Source organism: Mus musculus, chromosome 3 (assembly GCF_000001635.26).
Source record: "Mus musculus strain C57BL/6J chromosome 3, GRCm38.p6 C57BL/6J".
Taxonomy (NCBI): domain Eukaryota; kingdom Metazoa; phylum Chordata; class Mammalia; order Rodentia; family Muridae; genus Mus; species Mus musculus.
The window spans coordinates 26,719,130-26,741,467 of record NC_000069.6 but is presented as its reverse complement, the minus strand read 5'-3'; the positions used below and the strand labels follow the sequence as shown (position 1 = coordinate 26,741,467).

The following is a 22,338-nucleotide window of genomic DNA, read 5'->3' as shown; positions in this document are numbered from 1 at the left end:
ATTTACCTCATGTATTTATTTACTATATTCATATACTTTCTACTTTCTTTTTTAAAGTTCTGTGGATAAACAAGGAGCATAAATTTCCCATTTACAAATGTACACTTAAACACTTGTTGAACTGAGAAGTGTATGCCATCATTATAAGGGGATCAAACCTGGAAAATTTCCACACATTTGGAATGTTAGTGTTCATATTTTGTGCTTCATTATGGTAACAAAACTGGGGAATACCCAAAGGTGATATGCCCATTAGAGTTTTTACAACTATACATATAAAACACAATTATATAATAAGTAAAGTGTTGTGGTAGGATTTGTGTTTTGACAGGTGAGTGTCATTAGGAACCAGTCTTAGAGATGTGTGAAGCGCCTTCTAGTGGATGGTGGCTCTGGTTTGATGCTGGAGAACATCTGACCCTCATGTGTCTAGGTATCACTTTGGGTTGAAATAAAGAGTGATGTCTCTGTTTGCCAGTTTGGGTTTCTTAGAAGAACAAGAAAAGAGCAACTTTTGTTAACAGTTGTTTCTCAAGCCTCCTTTGTATAATGTATTTAGCTAACAATGCATGCTGATTGATTTCTCAAGTATTTCTGTTGATTTTCGAACTACACAGTTCCAGGTTTTTCAGTCTACTTGACAAAAGCACATGCATTTATGCTGATAAGAATTATTCTGATAAGAATCAGAAGCAGAACTACCTGATGGTTTTAAGGCCAATTTTTGTGTTTAACAAGATGAAGATATGCAGTAGACCTTTCATTTACATAAAATTAAAGGAAGATGCTTCAGCAAATGCAAATAAATGCAAAAAGGAACATTTTAATTTTGACTCGTGATTAGTATCAACTATCACGATGTGGTAATAAGACAATAGAGAATTCTGCATTGTATAACTAATGGTGTGAGCTATTTATAAACAAAATATCCTGATTAATTTATTTTATGAAATGTATTTGTTTGATGATGTGTCAGGCTCTGTTTTCAAAGCCTGGGAACTTTGAAAATGGTTTACTACAGAAATCATGGGTACTGCCTCTGTAGCGCTACCCATGTGACATGCACAGTAAAATGGCTGCTTTGTCTTGCTACAGTATTGTTTTAATTGACCACTTAATCTCTGTATATTCACATTTATTACTTACTGTTCAAATTTAGAAGTGGAAACAAAAGCTGTTTTACACAAGAAAACAGTAGACTAAAGTTAATCCCCACATGTCAAGTTCTTCTTCATCATCATCGTCGTCGTCATCATCATCATCATATCATCATATTTGACCCCAGTAATTTCAATGGTTTTGAAAAAGCATCACTATTTTTAAAACAGAAAATATCTTCCTCTAAACAGTGAGCAGATTCTTCCAGCACCAGGAACAGTAGCTCCACCTTATTGCCCTTCCATTTAAATTACAGATTCCTGATTCTCTGTTCTCATTACATGTTGTAATAAAGTGAACAGATTTTTTACATGGCCCTTTCTTTTGAGGTACTTTCACAATTAAATGTGATGTGAAACCTCTTCAACCCATTCTGACATTTAAGAGATATTTTCCATAGTGGTTTTTCTTTTGGTGTGTGATAAAGCATGAAAGGGTGACATATAATTGCATTCTGCACATCTAAACCTATTATTGCTTACCTATACCTACATAGTTTCTAGAAAACTAGTTACAATTGTAATGGGTTTTTCACACTATACTCCCAAATAATCCTGAATTCTAATATTTTTGACATACTGAAATATGTGTTTCCATTACTGCCTCTTTCAAATGGAATCAGAACAAAATTCTCTGAAAGGCTATGTATCCTGTTACTGAGTTAGGCTATGATTATGGAAAATGTTTCCAGAGAGACTAGTGAAGGAAGAATTTTCCTTTGGGGTTTGGGTTCTGCAGTTTACGTACATAGGAGAGCTTCTTTCAGGGTTATCTTATGAGTTCCAAAGTGCTTTTGTTGTCTGTAGGTCTTTGATTTCAAGTCAAGTGACTCGAGAGCTCCTAGCCACGTCTGGAATGGACTTTCCCGTGTTGGTAGATCTCCCACCAACATGGTATATCCTTATGGCAACTACTAACATGAAGGGATTTGGGTTTCACAGTGACAAAGTTTTGCCACTTGTATACAAAACAGTGTGAGGGTATAAGATATAGAAAATGAGCTTACTTTCTGCCATCTGCACCAGTGAGCTGAGGCTGATCCACAGCCCGCTGTGCATGGGTTCTGCCAGGAGAGACCTGTTCTCCCAGGAGTGTTTTCACTCTTGGGCTCAGAGGTGAGAGAGCCACTTTATCTCCATAAATTGTGTGGAGCAGGGCTAGCCAGGAGAGAGTGGAAAACAGGAATTGTGGAGCAGCTGGGTCAAGATCCTTCCAGTCCACCATCTGCACCCCTGAGCTGAGGTTGATCCAGAAGAGTCCTATTCTCCCAGGAGTGCTTTTATTCCTGGGCTCAGAGGTGAGAGAGTCACTTTCTCTCTAATAACTGTATGGAGCAAAGTGACAAAGAGCACACAGGGGCACAAGAACAGTGGAGCATCTGGGACAGGATCCTTCCAGTTGCCATCTGGACCCAGAGCTTGGGCTGTTCGAGAGCCCTTGGTACACACAAGTTCTGCCAGGAGAGAGCTGGTCTCCCAAGAGTGCGGAAACAGGCTTACAGACCCACAGGAGGAACAAGCTCCAGCCAGAAACAGCAAGAACATCTAACCCCTGAGATAACAAGCTGGCAAAAGGCAAACACAAGAATCTCATCAACAGAAACCAAGACTATTTGGCATCATTAGAACCCAGTACTCCCACCACAGCAAGTTCTGGTTTCCCCAACATATTGGAAAAGCAAGATGTGAATTTAAAATCATATCTCATGATGCTGATAGAGGATTTTAAGGACATAAATAACTCCCTTAAAGAAATACAGGAGAACACATGTAAACAGCTAGAAGGCCTTAAAGAGGAAACACAAAAATCCCTTAAAGAATTACAGGAAAACACAACCAAACAGGTGTAGGAATTGAACAAAACCATCCAGGATCTGAAAATGGAAATAGAAACAATAAAGAAATCAGAAAGGGAGAAAACTTGGGAGATAGAAAACCTAGTATCAAGAGACATAGATGCAAGCATCACCAACAGAATACAAGAAATAGAAGAGAGAATCTCGGAAGCAGAAGATACCATAGAGAACATTGACATAACAGTCAAAGAAAATGCAAAATGCAAAACACTCCTAACCCAAAACATCCAGGCAATCCAGGACACAATGAGAAGATCAAACCTAAGGATAATAGGTATACAAGAGAGCAAAGATTTCTAAATTAAAGGGCCAGAAAATATTTTCAAAAAATTATAGAAGTAAACTTCCCTGATCAAAAGAAAGAGATGCCCATGAACATACAAGAAGCCTACAGAACTCCAAATAGACTGGACCAGAAAAGAAATTTCTCCTGTCACAGAATAATAAAAACAGTAAATGTGAAAAACAAAGAAAGAATATTAAAAGCAGTAAGGGAAAAAGTCAAATAACATATAAAGGCAGAATAATTAGAATTGCACGTCTCCTCAGAAACTACGAAAGCCAGAAGATCCTGAGCAGATGTCATACAGACCCTCAGAGAACACAAATGCCAGCCCAGGCTACTATACCCAGCAAAACTCTCAATAACCATAGATGGAGAAACCAAGGTATTTCCATGACAAAACTAAATTTACACAGTTTCTTTCCACAAATCCAGCTCTTCAAAGGATAATAAATGGAAAACTCAAACAAAGGAGGGGAAACTACACTATAGAAAAAGCAAGAAAATAATCTTCTTTAACAAACCAAAATGAAGATAACCACAAAAACCCCATAATTCCACCTCTAACGACAATAATAACAGGAAGCAACAATCTTTTTTTTTTTCCTTAATATAGCTTGATATCAATGGGCTTAATTCCCCAATAAAAAGACATAGACTAACAGACTGGCTATGTAAACAGGACCTAACTCTTTCCTGCATACAGGAAACCCACCTCAGGGCCAAAGACAGATACTACTTCAGAGTAAAAGAACAGAAAACAATTCTCCAAGCAAATGGTTGCAAGAAACAAGCTGAAGTAGCCATTCTAATATCGAATAAAATCGACTTCCAACCCAAACTTATCAAAAAAGATAAGGAAGGACACATGATATTCATCAAATGAAGAATCTACCAAGAAGAACTCTCTATTTTGAATATTCTCTATTCTAATGCAAGGGCACCCACATTCATAAAAGAAACTTTACTAAAGCTCAAAGCACACATTAAACCACACACAATAATAGTGGGAGACTTCAACATCCCACTCTCAAAAATGGACAGATCATGGAAACAGAAAAAAAGAGAGATACAGTGAAACTAACAGAAGTTATGAGACAAATGGATTTAACAGATATCTATAGAACATTTTATCCTAAAACAGAAGAATAGGAGAAACCAAAGCATTCCACGACAAAACTAAATTCACCCATTATCTCTCCACGAATCCAGCCCTTCAAAGGATAATAACAGAAAAAAACCAATACAAGGACGGGAACCACGCCCTAGAAAAAAACAAGAAGGTAATCCCTCAACAAAACTAAAAGAAGACAGCCACAAGAACAGAATGCCAACTTTAACAACAAAAATAACAGGAAGCAACAATTACTTTTCCTTAATATTTCTTAATATCAATGGACTCAACTCCCCAATAAAAAGACATAGACTAACAAACTGGCTACACAAACAAGACCCAACATTTTGCTGCTTACAGGAAACTCATCTCAGAGAAAAAGATAGACACTACCTCTGAATGAAAGGCTGGAAAACAATTTTCCAAGCAAATGGTATGAAGAAACAAGCTGGAGTAGCCATTCTAATATCTAACAAAATCGACTTCCAACCCAAAATAATCAAAAAAGACAAGGAGGGGCACTTCATACTCATCACAGGTAAAATCTTCCAAGAGGAACTCTCAATTCTGAATATCTATGCTCCAAATACAAGGGCAGCCACATTCATTAAAGAAACTTTAGTAAAGCTCAAAGCACACATTGCACCTCACACAATAATAGTGGGAGACTTCAACACACCACTTTCTTCAAAGGACAGATCGTGGAAACAGAAACTAAACAGGGACACAGTGAAACTAACAGAAGTTATGAAACAAATGGACCTGACAGATATCTACAGAACATTTTATCCTAAAACAAAAGGATATACCTTCTTCTCAGCACCTCACGGGACCTTCTCCAAAATTGACCATATAATTGGTCACAAAACAGGCCTCAATAGATACAAAAATATTGAAATTGTCCCATGTATCCTATCAGACCACCATGGCCTAAGACTGATCTTCAATAACAACATAAATAATGGAAAGCCAACATTCACGTGGAAACTGAATAACACTCTTCTCAATGATACCTTGGTCAAGGAAGGAATAAAGAAAGAAATTAAAGACTTTTTAGAGTTTAATGAAAATGAAGCCACAACGTACCCAAACCTTTGGGACACAATGAAAGCATTTCTAAGAGGGAAACTCATAGCTCTGAGTACCTCCAAGAAGAAACGGGAGAGAGCACATACTAGCAGCTTGACAACACATCTAAAAGCTCTAGAAAAAAAGGAAGCAAATTCACCCAAGAGGAGTAGACGGCAGGAAATAATCAAACTCAGGGGTGAAATTAACCAAGTGGAAACAAGAAGAACTATTCAAAGAATTAACCAAACGAGGAGTAATGTAATCCAGTATATAAACAAACTCAAAGACAAAAACCACATGATCATCTCGTTAGATGCTGAGAAAGCATTTGACAAATCCAAATTTCATGATAAAAGTCTTGGAAAGATCAGGAATTCAAGGCCCATACCTAAACATGATAAAAGCAATCTACAGCAAACCAATAGTCAACATCAAAGTAAATGGTGAGAAGCTGGAAGCAATCCCACTAAAATCAGGGACTAGACAAGGCTGTCCACTCTCTCCCTACCTATTCAACATTGTACTTGAAGTCCTAGCCAGAGCAATTAGACAACAAAAGGAGATCAAGGGGATACAAATTGGAAAGGAAGAAGTCAAAATATCACTTTTTGCAGATGATATGATAGTATATATAAGTGACCCTAAAAATTCCACCAGAGAACTCCTAAGCCTGATAAACAGCTTCAATGAAGTAGCTGGATATAAAATTAACTCACACAAGTCAATGGCCTTTCTGTACACAAAGTATAAACAGGCTGAGAAAGAAATTAGGGAAACAACACCCTTCTCAATAGTCACAAATAATATAAAATACCTTGGCGTGACTCTAACTAAGGAAGTGAAAGATCTGTATGATAAGAACTTCAAGTCTCTAAAGAAAGAAATTAAAGAAGATCTCAGAAGATGGAAAGATCTCCCATTCTCATGGATTGGCAGGATCAACATTGTAAAAATGGCTATCTTGCCAAAAGCAACCTACAGATTCAATGCAATCCCCATCAAAATTCCAACTCAATTCTTCAACGAATTAGAAAGGGCAATCGGCAGATTCATCTGGAATAACAAAAAACCAAGGATAGCAAAAACTCTTCTCAAGAATAAAAGAACCTTTGGTGGAATCACCATGCCGGACCTGAAACTGTACTACAGAGCAATTGTGATCAAAACTGCATGGTACTGGTATAGCGACAGAAAAGTAGACCAATGGAACAGAATTGAAGACCCTGGCACAACTACTCTGGAAATCAGTTTGGTGGTTTCTCAGAAAATTGGACATAATACTACCTGAGGACCCACTAATATCACTCTTGGTCATATACCCAGAAGATGCTCCAACATGCAATAAGAACACATGGTCCTCTATAGTCATTGAAGCCTTGTTTGTAATAGCTAGGCACTGGAAAGAACCCAGATGTCCCTCAAGAGAGGAATGGACACAGAAAATGTGGTACATTTACACAATGGAGTAATACTCAGCTATTAAAAACAATGAATTTATGAAATTCTTGGGCAAATGGATGGAACTAGAAAATATTATCCTGAGTGAGGTAACCCAATCAGAAAACAATACACATGGTATACACTCACTGATAAGTAGATATTAGCCCAGAAGCTCAGAATACCCCAGATATAATTCACAAACCACATGAAACTCAAGAAGAAAGAAGACCAACGTGTGGGTACTTCCACCCTTCTTAGAAGGGGGATCAAAATACCCATGGAAGGAGTTATAGTGATAAAGTGTGGAGCAGAGACTGAAGGAATAACCATGCAGAGACTGCCCCACCTGGGGATCCATCCGATATACAGTTACCAAACCCAGACACTATTGCTGATGCCAACAAGTGCTTGCTGACAGAAGCCTGATATAGCTGTCTCCTGAGAGGCTCTGCAAGTGCCAGAAAAATACAGAGTTGGATGCTTGTAGACTACTATTGGACTGAGCACAGGGACCTTAATGAAGGACCTAGAAAAAGGACCCAAGGAGCTGAAGGGGTTTGTAGCCCCATAGGAGGAACAACAATATGAACTAGCCAGTACCCCCCAGAGCTCCCTGGAACTAAAGCACCAACCAAACACACACACACACACACACACACACACACACACACACACACACATGGTGGGACACATGGATCTAGCTGCATATGTAGCAGAGGATGGCCTAGTCCGTCATCAATGGGAGGAGAGGTTTTTGGTCCTGTGAAAGTTCTATACCCCATTATAGGGGAATGCCAGGGCCAGGAAGCAGGAGTGGGTGGGTTTGTGAGGAGGGTCCTGGGGGAGGGCATACAGGGTTTTGAAATGTAAATAAAGAAAATATCTAATTAAAAAAATGACTTAGAAAACGAAAAGCACAAAAGACCTCAGTAGATTGATGCAAGCCAGGCAAGAGGGAGCCATCATATCAACAAGAGGCCTGTGAACAGTTCAGCACAATCCACTCATCTTTCCTGCAGCTTCCCATGGATTATTCATCGTGAGAGGAAGACCTTTAAGGAAGCAGACTGTGGGGCAGGTACATTCTCATAGCCTGCAAGGTAGGCCGAGTAACCATGGAGATTCTAGGAATCCACATAGTTACCGAGCCATACATAACTCTCAAGAAGGATGCAAACATAAATTGCAAACCTTTAAGGACAGAGATAACAACAGTTCGTGCCTTTGGAAAGCTGTCTGGAGGATGCCAAGGTCCCCTGAGTCAACCACAGTCCACATTCCTGTCTGTTCCCCATGTTCTCTGTAGTTTTACAAGCTCTCCTTTCCCTCAGTGTCTCCTCTCCTTATCTTATTCTCATATTTCTTTCTTTCTTGATGCAATTGCTTTTGCATTGTGAACATCCACCTCTGTTTTGTTTTGTTCTGTTTTGTTTTTTTCTTCCTCTAGGGGTTGAACCCTCTGTGGGCTTCCTGATTTGTGATTTGCTCAGATTTGTACATCAGGTGATGTGGAATCTTTGAGTTTCAACCTTAAACTGCAATACAATGGAAGGCTACCAGGTAAACCCAGATTTGGATGCACAGTTCTTAGCCTTTGGCATTTCGTTTTACCTGTGCGCATGGTTCAGGGCAAGGTCAGGCTTCCGCATACGTAGGTAGCATGTGACGAGCTTTGTCTCAATGAAACTTGCGATGCTTGCTATGTCTTCAGCGTGTGCTTCAAAGGGTTTCCCCAGAGCTGCTCCTTTGCTGCAAAGCTAAAAGAATCACACTTTAAGCCTCCTGGCCCTGCTGCCACACAAGCTATCTTTTTAATAAGCAAGATGTACACATGCACATATAATTTTTCAAAACTATGTAAAATCTTAATATTTTGGTTGTAAGTTAAATGGCTCTTGTTCATTATTGTGTGCCTATAATAAAAATGTGACATATTTTACCGTAAACGTTTCCTATAAAATATTTTAAACGGGTGATAGATATTGAACAGTGCCATTGGCACAAAATGTTTTAAAATGAAAGCACACAATAAGCAAAGGTATTAGGAGAAAACTTGTCATAAATCATATTAAATACCAGTGCTTTTATGAAAGCCCAATGGAGCAATGATCTAGCTCACTATCAAGTTTGATTTAATATAATAAGGGCTATCGGAAGTAAACTCCTAGGAGCCATTAACCTGATCAGTGATTAATTCGAGTCTGAATCAGATCCTCTAGGATGTTACTGAAAGAAAAGAGGTGAAAAATTTATTAGGATTTATTGGCAGAAGTCACAGTATCTGAGAAACATGGCAAGAATATGGAATTCTTAATAAAAATTCCAGGAAGCTAGTGGTTTCTGGGCAACGTAGATAAACTGTAGAGGAAGAAATTAATTAATATTTTGAGAGAACTACAAACATTAACAAATGTCAGTAGCATGACAGAGTGGGTCAGCACTTTCTTCTCTCGGAGTTTCCTAATAATCTTGCCGTGGAGGCAACTGGAGGAGGGGCAGCCATATCTCTTACCCACTGACTTTAGTCACAATATGTGGTTCATGGCTCTTTTATATCTTTATTTGTATTTATGGTGGAGGAAATGTTCTCACTGGAGGTAACAATTCATATTATCTTATACAGTCTTGGGTCCTGCTTGTTATTTATACTAACAGTATTGTGAATTTATTTAAAAAATGCAACTTTGTTCACAGTAGGTATCTTGTGTTTTAAAGTATTTTACCAGTTTTAGTTTTATCTAAAAGTAAAAACACTACATGTTCTTCCTTATCCTAGCATTAAATGTTAAGATTGGGAATAAGCTCTGCAATATGGAAGATACAAAGGACCGTGGGCCACAGAAGTAAGAGCTCTAAGGGGGATATTGGAAAAATGAACACAGGGACTCTTACTAGGGAAGGAGCGGGAGGGAGATACTGAGGGAGTGAGGGAGGGGAGAATAACATTAAGGAGGTTTGAGAAAGCCATAAGGGAATGTATTATTTTATGTTGACTTAAAATAGACACATAAAATACATATGCAAGTCTATGCACATAGATATGTATACAGCTTAAACTAAATTATGCTGTGTCAGAGATAATGTTTTCTCAAAGAGCCAGAGACTAACAAAATCTCAATGCGAGGCCTGAGTAATCTTCGTTCCTGTTATTGGTCATGGGAGTTGAAGAGACTCCTAGAACAATGTGGGCCAGTGTTGTTGCCCTGGGTTGCTTCCCTGACCTTGAAAGCAAGAGGGCATTGTGCGAGACAACATCCACATCAGACACAGCACTTGAAAAAAAATCAAGCTGGAGCTGCGCTGGAAGGCTCCTCTCTTAGGTGCAACTTTCATGGCACTGGGAGGTGCTAGGGATGCTTCCAATGGAGAAAAGCAATCTATAGTCTGCATCTATGAAGCTTGTGAACCACATAATGACCAGCCCAGAAAGACAGACCCATAAAAGCCACTTCACTAGTCTTTAGGTCTACTCAAAATGAGGAAATTTATGCTTGGTACTCTTCACCTAGCTAACTAGTGGAGAGCCTACTATGGCCACTTTCCTGAACTAGTATACATTTTAAGTACAGATACACAAGCCTTCCACCCTCATCCCAGAAGCTCCTTTTCACACCAGAGACTTCTTAAAGAAATAGACAACTGGTCAAATGGCAGAGTCCAGCTAACTACGGGCAAACCCAGTTGATCCATCTACAGCAAAACTTGTGTACCTAAGGTTCAGGAAGCCTGGTGGAAGATGGAACAGAAGCCATGTGAGAGACAGAGGGACAGGGCATCTTCTTTAAGACAGTGTCTTCTATATGTGATAGTGAAGATACCCTGATAAATACTAGCACTACACGGATGTGTACAGGACCAGCACAATGACAGCACTAACTGGCATGCCAGCACAGATAAGGAAAGAGGACAAGGCTCACACTAGATCAAGAACTATAAGCAATTAATGGCTACCAAGAGAAGGAGAATCTAACTTCATATGGGAAAATGATGATCCCGGGAGAGCTAAAATAATCCAGAACAATAAAAGAACTCAGTAGGAACCATCACTCCTGACCTCAAGCTGTACTGAAGAGCAATGGTGAAAAGAACTGCATGGTAGTGGTACAGAATCTGACATGTTGATCAATGGAATCAAAGTGAAGACCAATAAATAAACCCACACACCTATGGACACTTGAGTTTTGATAAAGAAGTCAAAATCATACAATGGAAAACAAAGAAAGCATCTTCAACAAATGATGTTGGTCTAATTGGATGTCTACCATGTAGAAGAATAAAAATAGACACATAATTATCACCCTGCACATAACTCAAAAATAAGTGGATCAAGGACCTCAACATAAAACCAGATACAGTGATATCATTGAAGAGAAATAGGGAAATACCCCTGAATACATTGGTACAGGAGACAATTTCCTAAACAGAATACCAATGGCTTTATTTATAATATCCAGAAACTGGAAACAACCTAGATGTCCCTCAACTGACAAATGGATATCTACACAATGGAATACTATTCCACTATAAAAACCAAAGACATCATGAATTTTATAGGCAAGTGGATGCGGATCATGAGAATATCATCCTGAGTGAGGTAACCTAGTCCCAAAAGGGCATGCATGGTATGTATTCACTTATAAGTGGATATTAGCCATAAAATCACCCAGCACAAAACTACAGGATGCCCATGTTTCACTCTACAGACCCATGGAGGCTGGATAGGAAGGAGAGCATAAGCAAGGATGCTTGAGTTTCATGTGGAAGTGTAATGGGATAGTTGTGGAAGACAGATAGAGGGAGGGAATTGGGTGGGAGAGGGGATTGGGAGGAGAGTGGGGCAGTTCTTAGGGTTGGGTGTGGGAAGGGGTAGGGTATGGCCAGATGGCCATGGGAATGAATGAATATGTGCAACTGACAAAAAGAGTAGGTAGGGGGCATCTCCAGGAAGTGACATATACCTGGGATTGGAGAGGTACCCAAGAATCAATGGGGGTGCCCTTAACTGTGATTCATAGCATTGGGAATATGAAGTCTGGAAAGGCTGCTTCCTGTGGCGAGGTAGGCCAGGTGGAGATATAGGGACACTAATATCCACTTACCCCCTACAACTTTAGACTCAAAATGTATCCTCTCTACAAGAAATGCAGGAAGTGAGGATAGAGGAGAGACTGAGGGAATGGACAACCCATAACTGTCCCAGCTTGAGATCCAATCCCATTGGCAAGCACCAATCCTGACATCATTAATGACACTCTGTTATGCTGGCAGACCGGAGTCTAGCACGAGTGTTCTCTAAGAGGATCTTCCCAACAGCTGACTTCGACAGAGGCATCCACCCACAGTTAAACAGTGGGTCAAACTTGGCAACTCTAATGGAAGAATAGGAGGAAGGATTATAACCCCTAACAGGATAGGACCTCCACAGTAAGACCAACAGAATCAACTAACTTGGATGCCAGGAGGGGCTGGACCTAGGCTTCCTGGCACACATGTAGAAAATGTGCAGCTTGGTCTTCATATGGCTTCCAAATAATTGGAGCGGCGGAACCTATCCCAAAAGCTGTTGCCTGTACATGGGATATGTTCTACTTATAGCTGGGCACCTTGTCTGGCCTCAGTGGGAGAGGAAGTGCCCAGCTTAGCAGACACTTGAAGTGCCAGAGTTGGAGGAAACCCAGGGGGAGGAGCCCACCAGCTCAAAGGAGAAGACAAGGGTGCAAGGATTGTAAGAGGAAGTGACGGTGAAGGGGACAGTGAGTGGGATGTAAAGTGAATAAATAAAATAATTATATTATTTTTTAAAAAAGAGGAGATTCAGCCATTACAGAGAGGAGCCCCATGATAGGTTATCCACTCCCACATGGTCAGCTCTAAAATACATACTTATGAGCAACACTACATGACTCTGCCTTCATATATATAGTGTGTATGCATATATATGCATATACAAATACATACAGTATGTGAATATATGCATACATATGTATACATGTATGTGTATATTTATGTAAATGTATATATAGTCATATAAAATAACAATTTAAGAGATCATTAATTTGAGAGGGAGCAGCAGAACACTGGAGGAATTGGAATGCGGAGTGAAGGAGGCAGGAAAGCTGTAGACTGATATTTTCATTCATGTGTGAAATTATTTTAAAAAGCTAAAGCAAACACAACCAAAATAACTTATTTGAAAAAAGTGTAAAATACAAATGCTTCATATTCCTTGTTCAAATTGCTAGTTAATTGATACAGTGCCTTGTTTTATAGATTTACATTGTTTTAACAATCCTTTTCCAGTTTGATGGGTAGAATAGGCATCTTTACTCAGGAAGTAAATATTTACTGAGGCCTGTTACTATACGCCAGCAAACAGTGCTGCATTCACATTCAGATACGAATAAATTAGGTCTTTTTCATGAAGTTTTTGTAATTGTATCTCTATGTGAATTTGTTTTTCTAATCCTTGCCTATTTCCTTTCCTGTTTAATCTTTTTATTTTAAATAAACATTTAAATGTAGAAATAATTTCTTTTCTAGCACCAGCTATTCATACACTTATGTATATATTATGATATATTTACTTGTGTGTGTAAATATGTATATATTTAAGAGATCATTTTATCTCTTAAATAAAATCACACAGGTTTGCTCATTTAAAAATCTTAAACTGAAAGAAACAAGCCACACATTGTGTGTGTTCTTCACCCTTCTGGGTGTGGACTGGCTTTCACCGTCAAGCACGTCCTGAGCAACAGATGTGTGACTCCCACAGAGAAGAGGCTGCGAATGGTCCACCAGGACATTTAGATCCCGCATGGCAAGAGGAAGCCGACCTTCAGACTCCCTCATATTAGACTGTAAGAACACTGAGAGAGAGTGAAGAATAAACACCCTGCCTCCCAGTGTCTGCAACACTCTCCCCTTTCATGACACTCAAGGACAGAAAAGCAATAAAAATGGTCATTCTTAGCACACAAACAGGAACACCTCCTGAAACCAAGCTCCGAGACAACAGTGAAAGGCAGGACAACTTGACAGCTCAGATTCAAACGAGACAGCAGACGCTTCTGGGTAGGTTTTATGTGTATTTGTGATAATCTCCCTTTATCAATCAAGCTTTGTAGGACTGAGAACTTTATTGATTTTATTAAAGATTGCTGAGCTGCTATTTTCAAAGCAGTACATTGTTGCAATCAGCTTTGGAATAAGGTGAAGTGTTCTGTGTTAGAGCTGCAAGTACTCTTACAGGCCAGTCTGTACAGAAGGCTACCACTGGGATCTCAAAAACACTGCGGGTATTTAATGGAACTTTCCGTTTGCTGTGCAGGCAATGCGATGGACTGTGCAGATAAGACTCCAGAAGACAGAACCTTCACAAGAAGTCTTATAGAGAGCCACTGGGCTCTGCTTGGTTTGCAGAAAAAATTTCTTCAAATATTTAGAGGAATAAGACATAGAATCATAGTATGAAAAATGTTACTAAATTATAATTTCAGAAAAAATATTTTGAATTAGGAAAAAATAGCGAGTGTTAATTTTAGTTCAGAAGTAGCCCAAGTTCATTCTCAAATGAACTTGAGAAAACACAAGTACTCACAATATTTAAGAAAAAAACCTGCCGTCATTGGGCAGTGGTGGTGCACGCCTTTAATCCCAGCACTTGGGAGGCAGAGGCAGACTGATTTCTGAGGCCAGCCTGGTCTACAGAGTGAGTTTCAGAATAGCCAGGGCTACACAGAGAAACTCTGTCTTGAAAAACAAACAAACAAACAAACAAACAAAAATAAAAAAACTGTCATCAAAACTTTTATGGATATAATTGTTTTAAAGGGATGGTAGATGTTACAATGAGATTTCAGTAGCGAATTAGACTCAAACTCAAATTTCAATAAGAAAATATATACTTTACAAAAATGGTTATTTTCTAGAAACAGTAAGATGATTATGCTAGAATTAGAAGATATTTTTCTAAGGTTGTTGATATGCTTCCTCAAAGTAATAGATATCCCATCTATCGTTGGATATCATGGACAAAGACATTTCAAAAATTGTAATTCAATTTTTAAAAACAGCACAATAATAACAGATATATTTGTCTTGTTCTCAAAATTGTTTGCCCACAACACTGAGTGTCCATCATTAGCAGGATTTATATGGCTAGTAAGTTAGAAATCTCTGTGGCTGTGTGAGAGGACAGCGAGTCCCGTCTGAGTGTGGAATATCCCTCAGGCTCCTGCATCTGATGCTTTCACCTCAGCAGAGGCATTATTTTGGGGGCACGTTTGGGAGTTGGGTCTAGCTGTAGGACTTTGTTGCTGGGGTGGAACTTACAGGTTATAGCCTGACTCTGTTCTGTTCTGAGCTCCCTGGTCCTTGCCACACATCCTCTCTCCCTCTGAGTCCACCATACCCATCCCAACATCGCAGATTCTACTCTTCCAAACTGTGAGCTGAAACAAACCCCTCCATTCTTCTCAGGTGTTCAGTCCCAGTGATGAGAAAATAACACACACACAAGGCTTTAAATTTCAGTTCTCAGTATTGACAAGTCCAAGCCACAATCATCTTTAAAGTTTACATACTGCTTCTAGATATTAAAAAAAAAAAAACAATCAAAAGATGCTACCATTGATGGTTGACGTTAAGTTTGATGGTTTCTATACTTATGTTTTTCTACCACAATAAAGAATATTATTAAAATCTTTATAGGTTTTTATATCCTTTGCTTTACTTTCTTAATTTTAAAAGTAAAATATGTTCATTAAAACAGACTCATAGTAGTAGTTAAAAGTTTCATTATTTCCTTCTTAACAAATGACAGCAAAGCTAGATCACTAAGGCAGGAGAACACTAAGGGAGCAGAGTTATGAGGGTGAGAATCATAACCCACATAGAGGTTACAATTGTCATTTGACCACCCATACAGCACAGCACAGTATAGCATAGTACAGCACAGACAACCACAGCACAGCACAGCACAGCACACACAGCACAGCACAGCACAGCACAGCACAGCACAGCACAGAAAACCACAGCACAGCACAGCACAGCACAGCACAGAAAACCACAGCACAGCACAGCACACACAGCACAGCACAGCACAGCACAGCACAGCACAGCACAGCACACACAGCACAGCACAGCACACACAGCACAGCACAGCACAGCACAGCACACACAGCACAGCACAGCACAGCACAGCACAGCACAGCACAGCATAGTACAGCACAGACAACCACAGCACAGCACAGGACAGCACAGCACAGACAACCACAGCACAGCACAGGACAGCACAGCACAGACAACCACAGCACAGCACAGCACAGCACAGCACAGCACACACAGCACAGCACAGCACAGCACAGCACAGCACAGCACAGCACAGCACAGCACAGCACAGGCAACCACAGAATAGAACAGCAGAGGCAACCACAGCACAGAAAACCACAGCACAGCACAGCACAGCACAGCACAGCACAGCACACACAGCACAGCACAGCACAGCACAGCATAGCAAAGCACAGGCAAGCACAGCACAGCACAGCACAGCACAGCACAGCACAGCACAGGCAACCACAGAATAGAACAGCAGAGGCAACCACAGCACAGTACAGCACAGCACAACCACAGCACAACACAGCACAGCACAGCACACAACAGAATACACATTTTTAGAAGTTCCCATGGGGAAGCTGCCTACATAACAACTGCCTGAGTCATAAAATAGTCTTTAAAAAATGGAAAAAACATAAGAGACATTCTGTGAATGGACCATAGTGGACTCAAATTCAAAATAAAAAGGCTCTAAATTAGGTGACTGTCTTATAGTTTCCATGCTGTGAAGAGATACCCTGACCAAGGATAACATTGAATTGGGGCTGGTTTATAGGTTCTGAGGTCCAGTATAATCAATGTGGGAACATGGCAGCATCCAGCAGGCATGGTGCTGGAAGAGCTGAGAGTTGAACATCTTGTTTTAAAAGCAAACAGGAGAAGACTGACTCTCAGGCAGCTAGGAAGGGGGTCTCAAATCCCACCTCCACAGAGACATACTTCCTGTGACAAGGCCATACCTCCTAATAGTGCCATTCCCTGGGCCAAACATATTCAAACCACCATAGTTAGCATGGTAATGCACATCTCTAATCCCAGAACTGAAGAAGTTGAGGTACATGGATTTCTATGAGTTTAAGGCCAGCATGGTTTACAAAGAGAATTCCAGGAGAACCAGGGCTGCATGAATGCACATATGCACATGCATGCACACACACACGCATACTCTCTCTCTCTCTCTCCCTCTCCCTCCCCCTCCCCCCCCCTCTCTCTCTCTCTCACACACACACACACACACACACACACACTCACAGAGACAGACACATAGACAAACTCTTTCTCTCCTCTTCTCCCTCCCCCTTTCCCTCTCCCCCTCTCTTCCCCCTCCCTCTCTCTCCCCCCTCTCTCTCCCACACACACATGCACACACACACATAACCCATTTAAAGCTCTGGCTAGGACACATTTATTTTAAAATATGTACACACACCACATGTACACATAAAAACATTCCTGGCTCCAGAGAAATGGAAAGTAGGATGAGAGTAAGCTATCCTTACACATCTATCAGAATTTTAGTAAAATAAGAAGCTGGTATGATGGTTTAAATGAGAGGTCTGCCATAAATCTCAGCCATGTGACCACTTGGTGCCATTGTGGCTCTGTTTGGAGAGGGAGGTGGCCTGGCTGGAGGAAGTCCTTGCAGTGTCACTGACACTGGAGCTGAGGTTTCAAAGACTATTCCCAGTAAGCTCTCTCTGTGTCCTGTTTGTGGTTGGAGATATGATCCCGCTGCTCTTGGCCCCCAGTTCCAGCTAACATGTCTGCCTCTTGCTGTCCCTACCATCACGGATTCTAATCCTCTAGAGCTATAAGCCAAACATAAATCCTGTCTTCTAGTACTTGCTTTGGTCATGGCGTTTTATCACAGCAATAGAAAAGGAACAATTGCGGACAGTGTCTGAAGCAATGCTGCAAGCATGACCCCAGTGGTGAAGGTGTGTGGGACTGACACATCCTCTCACAGGGCTCGAGAACAAACCTAGGAGATGAGGAAACGTTGTCCAGACTGCGAACTCATTTTCAGATAAAACCAACTGGATTCTGGAGCACCTGCATGCCCTACTCCAGCCTCTAGGTATTAGCTGGGCGATTATCCCCAAAGGCTGCGGTTGAGTTTGCATCTTTATCTGCTTCACACCACAACCCTGTGCACTTCCAATCTGTAGCGAGATGAGGATGCAGACGAGGTTATGAATTTCTAGAAACCTAGCAAAAATCACATGCTACATCATCAGCTGGAGCCTCTGATAAAAGAGAGAGGTTTTATATTTTCATGTTTGTACTTCAATTTTGGGAGTTGTTATTATCTTGTTCAATAAAAGAATCAGTCCTCAACAGATTAGGCAAAACCATAACTAAAGAAGCAGAATTATCTCTTTATTGTCATGGATAAAGGATCAGTGTTAAAATGCTGGGAATTTAGATGATTCAGAAATTACAAGTAGTTAAAATTTTTAACTTCACTGTTAAGCTTGAAACTGAGACTAGTATAGTTGATTATACAATGTACGTCCATCCTGTGGAGGTTTGTACATCTCCAGTCATCCATCAACAAAAGGGATACTTGTTATCTTTAGCCAGTTTATTATGTAATCAGTTTTTATGTTTACTCCTCTGAAAGACACATTTCTGTGCTTGCATATATACATATATGTGATGATTTTTAATGACTGGACTTACAAGATTCCTGCTTAATTCTTTCCACAAGAACCTTTCTTAATAGCAACTATCTCACAATCTCTCTCTCTCTCTCTCTCTCTCTCTCTCTCTCTCTCTCTCTCCCTCTCCCTCTCCCTCTCCCTCTCCCTCTCTCTCTCTCCCTCTATCTATCTATATCATCTATATCTATAACTCAGCCTTGTCTCTATGCCCTTTACCCATGTTTAAATGTTTTCAAGTTGTTAGGTTTTGTTCTTATGTGTTGGAATTGCTGAGTAAGAGTATACAATTCAATTAAGCAACAATAACAAGAAACTATTGCAGCATATATATCACAAGAGCACGTTCAGTCCACTGTAACCATACCCACGAGGCACTAAATCTCTGGATTGTCCACCTTACCCACAGAAGGTGTTAGTGCTATTCACTCCATCTACTCTTTGCCCCGTGGAAAGGCAAGAATGCTATCTCATCTACTTTTGGTCACTAGTGTAACCTGTGGAGTTTATCTGCCATGTGCATGGATATGTTGCTTGCTTACAAGGTCTGTTAATTGTCAGATTATACTGTTCTGATGTTTACTGACTTATTTTCATTTGGAAAATGTATAACTGGAGTTTTGCCCAGTATGCAACTGTATTAGCTACTTTTCTGTTTCTCTGATAGGACACCACAACCAATGCAACTTACAAAAGGAACTGTCTAATTGGACTCACAATTTCAGAGAGTTATAGTCCATATCACTGAGCAAAGGCAGGGATAGCCCCACCTCACACCACAGGTATGAAGCAAAGAGTAGATCAGGGATAAGGTGAGTCTTTGAAACTGCAGATCCTGAGGGCAGTGACACACCTTCTCCAAGGCCACACCTCCTAACTCTTTCCAATGCATTGTTACAGCTATCAATATTTTTGTCTCTGGCTTGTGCTTTAGGAGGCAGATGGGAAAGTTCCCTATCTTTTCGTTACTTGGGAACACTGAAATAAATAGATAAAAGCTCTGAGTTCAGTTCCTTTCACCTTCTCTGTGCACCACTTGATTATTATCCTGCCAGGGTTTAGCAGAATAATATTCAGCGCTAGTTAAGAAGTTAGTTTGTTTTTCATGTTTTGTACCCAATTTGTTAAATTTTGTTTTCCTACAAAATCATTAGTTTCATCCAGAGTATCATAAAATCTGTCATTACAGTGAAGAACACTGCATTCTGAGAACATCTTAAAACCTGTGCTCCAAGGTGACCTCAGCCAGAATTGCCAGAACTTGGATTATTTTGCTTTATTTATTTATTTATTTTTTAAGAACAGCAATCTCAGATAAATCTCTTAATTTTCTTTTTCCTGACTCATTCTTTTTGGCTTTATTTCTCCCTCTTGGTTTTCCTTTTGCTAATGTCTTTCAGTGGTTAATTCATTTCTTTCAGTTTTTCTTATGCATAAGTTTGTTGTATGCTTCTGTGATTTCTCAAAAAATATAGTTTTTAATTTTCATGTCTCTTATGAGCGCTAGTTAAGAAAAAGTGAGCTTATTATTTTTCAAAACTCTGCCATCTGCTTTCTTTCTCTCTCTCTTTCTCTCTCCTTTCTTTCCTTCCTTCCTTCCTTCCTTCCTTCCTTCCTTCCTTCCTTCCTTCCTTCCTTCCTTCCTTCTTTCGCAAGGTTGGGACTTTGTATGGATTATCTGCTTAGCACATTTGCATCTTGTCTTTTATATTCATACTAATTTTTATTAATTCCCATAAGCCTGGGATTTTGGCAAGTTCTGCTTTTTTATTTCTTTTTGAGATAAGGTCCTAGTGTGAAGCTCAAGGCTGGCTTTGAACATATGATGACCATTCTTCTTAGCCTCCTAGGCACTGGATTACAAGCAGAAAGCATGAAGGACATTTGGGGAAATGTTCTGTCTTTGTGATATAATTTCACAGAAGCCCAGGGCCAAGGGGCTGTTCTTTGTCATAGGGATAAAGGGCTGAGAATGAAGCCAATGTAGAAGAAACCCAACAAAGATGCAGAAGTGGCAGTCAAGATGTGTTCTCTCGAATCAAAGTATTAAAGAAAGGGCCTGGAGAATCACCCCATCAGTAGGGGCTTGCTTTCCAAATAGGAAAGGCTGAGTTTGAGCCCCAGAGTCCACGTAAATGTCAGGCATAGTATGTGCACTTGTAATTCTGGTGCTAGGGAGGCAGAGAAAGCAGAGTCCCTAGGCTTACAGGCTAGCCACCCCGCATAGCCACCCTAGCATAGCCACCCTAGCATAGCCACCCTAGCATAGCCACCCTAGCATAGCCACCCTAGCATAGCCACCCTGCATAGCCACCCCGCATAGCCACCCCGCATAGCCACCCTAGCATAGCCACCCTAGCATAGCCACCCTAGCATAGCCACCCTAGCATAGCCACCCTAGCATAGCCATCGTAGCCTATGTGGCGAGGAGACTCTGTTTCAAGAAAAGGTCTGCAATTTCCGAGAAATAAAACCTGGGGTTGATCTCTGACAACCACATGCATGTGCAACATATGAACCCACATACCTGAACACATTTGCACACACATATATAAACACTCTTAAATTGTGAGAAGTCTTTTAATAAGCTATTGATTATTAAGCTATTTAATAAGCTCTTGATTATTTTGAATGAGTGGTTGAGATTATAGAATTGTAGGATATAATGAAAAATTTTAAAACTTAAAGACTAAATTGCAGAATAAATTCTAGACTAAGATGCAAGAAGCGATAAGAATCTATTATATCAAATAAAATTAGAAATTTATAGGGCAATTCCAAAGAGATGCAAGATATTAAAGATCCCATTAGTAACAAACTCTTACCAATTCTGAGACACATTTACATGCTAATTGCATTTAAAGTCTCAGTGTCTCTATGAAGTCTATAAGGCAGGTATTATTGCCCCATTTCCCAGGTATTAAAGCTGTATCAAATCACCTGGTAACCTGCTCCACTTAGTAGTAGAAGGCTGGGATTTATGCTTATATAAAATTTTCTGCTTCTATAAGCTCTGTGTCTTAACCCACGTGTCAGCCTTTTTCTCCCAGTGTCCAGCTCTCTGGTGGAAATTATGCAGACCTTCTCTCTCCAGGTTGGCGATTTTCTCCTGGATATAAACTTTCTGGATACCACTTGATCTTTATGCTTCCATTTCCTCATCACATGGAATTCCTTTAAAGTCCTGTCTTCATGTAAGAAGAAATTATTTTGGGCTGAAGGCTCACTTGTAGACTGGACTCTTCTCCTTAGCTTATCTGTGTGCCATTTCACTTGAGAACTGACATTTGCTATGGTCACCTTTCCCAGGAGAATGGGAAGGAGGCAAATGGAGAAGCCAGCAAATGTGAAACAAGCTTCAGCCCCTAGGGCTCACTGCTCTCTCTTTCATTTCTTCTTTCTCTGTCATCATGGTGGCCCATTGGGGGAACACTTCCTGGTTCAGCCACTTCTGCCTTGGACATAATTAATGAGAGTTAACATTTGTGCATGGAAATAGAGTTGCCTTACAGATTAAGATAGCATTAGCATCCCAGACATGACTTTCCAAGAAGAGGGAAAGTCCTTTGGTGTTCTAGTTGCAACAGGCAAAAGATCCTCCCATGTCTCTGAATTAGGCATGCAAAGGTATTAGCTAAGG

At 40.1% G+C, this 22,338-nt stretch overlaps 1 protein-coding gene across 3 annotated transcripts in view; it reads right to left on the bottom strand.

The window, feature by feature from the left end:
* The window catches only part of Spata16 (spermatogenesis associated 16), a 345,630-nt gene that overhangs the window by 241,782 nt on the left and 81,510 nt on the right, over nucleotides 1-22,338 (bottom strand). For all 3 annotated transcript variants that reach the window (XM_017319720.2, NM_029150.4, NM_027583.3), the window contains exon 3: nucleotides 8,533-8,678. In XM_017319720.2, coding sequence (XP_017175209.1) covers nucleotides 8,533-8,678 — 146 coding nt within the window. The remainder of the gene's footprint in view (nucleotides 1-8,532; nucleotides 8,679-22,338) is intronic.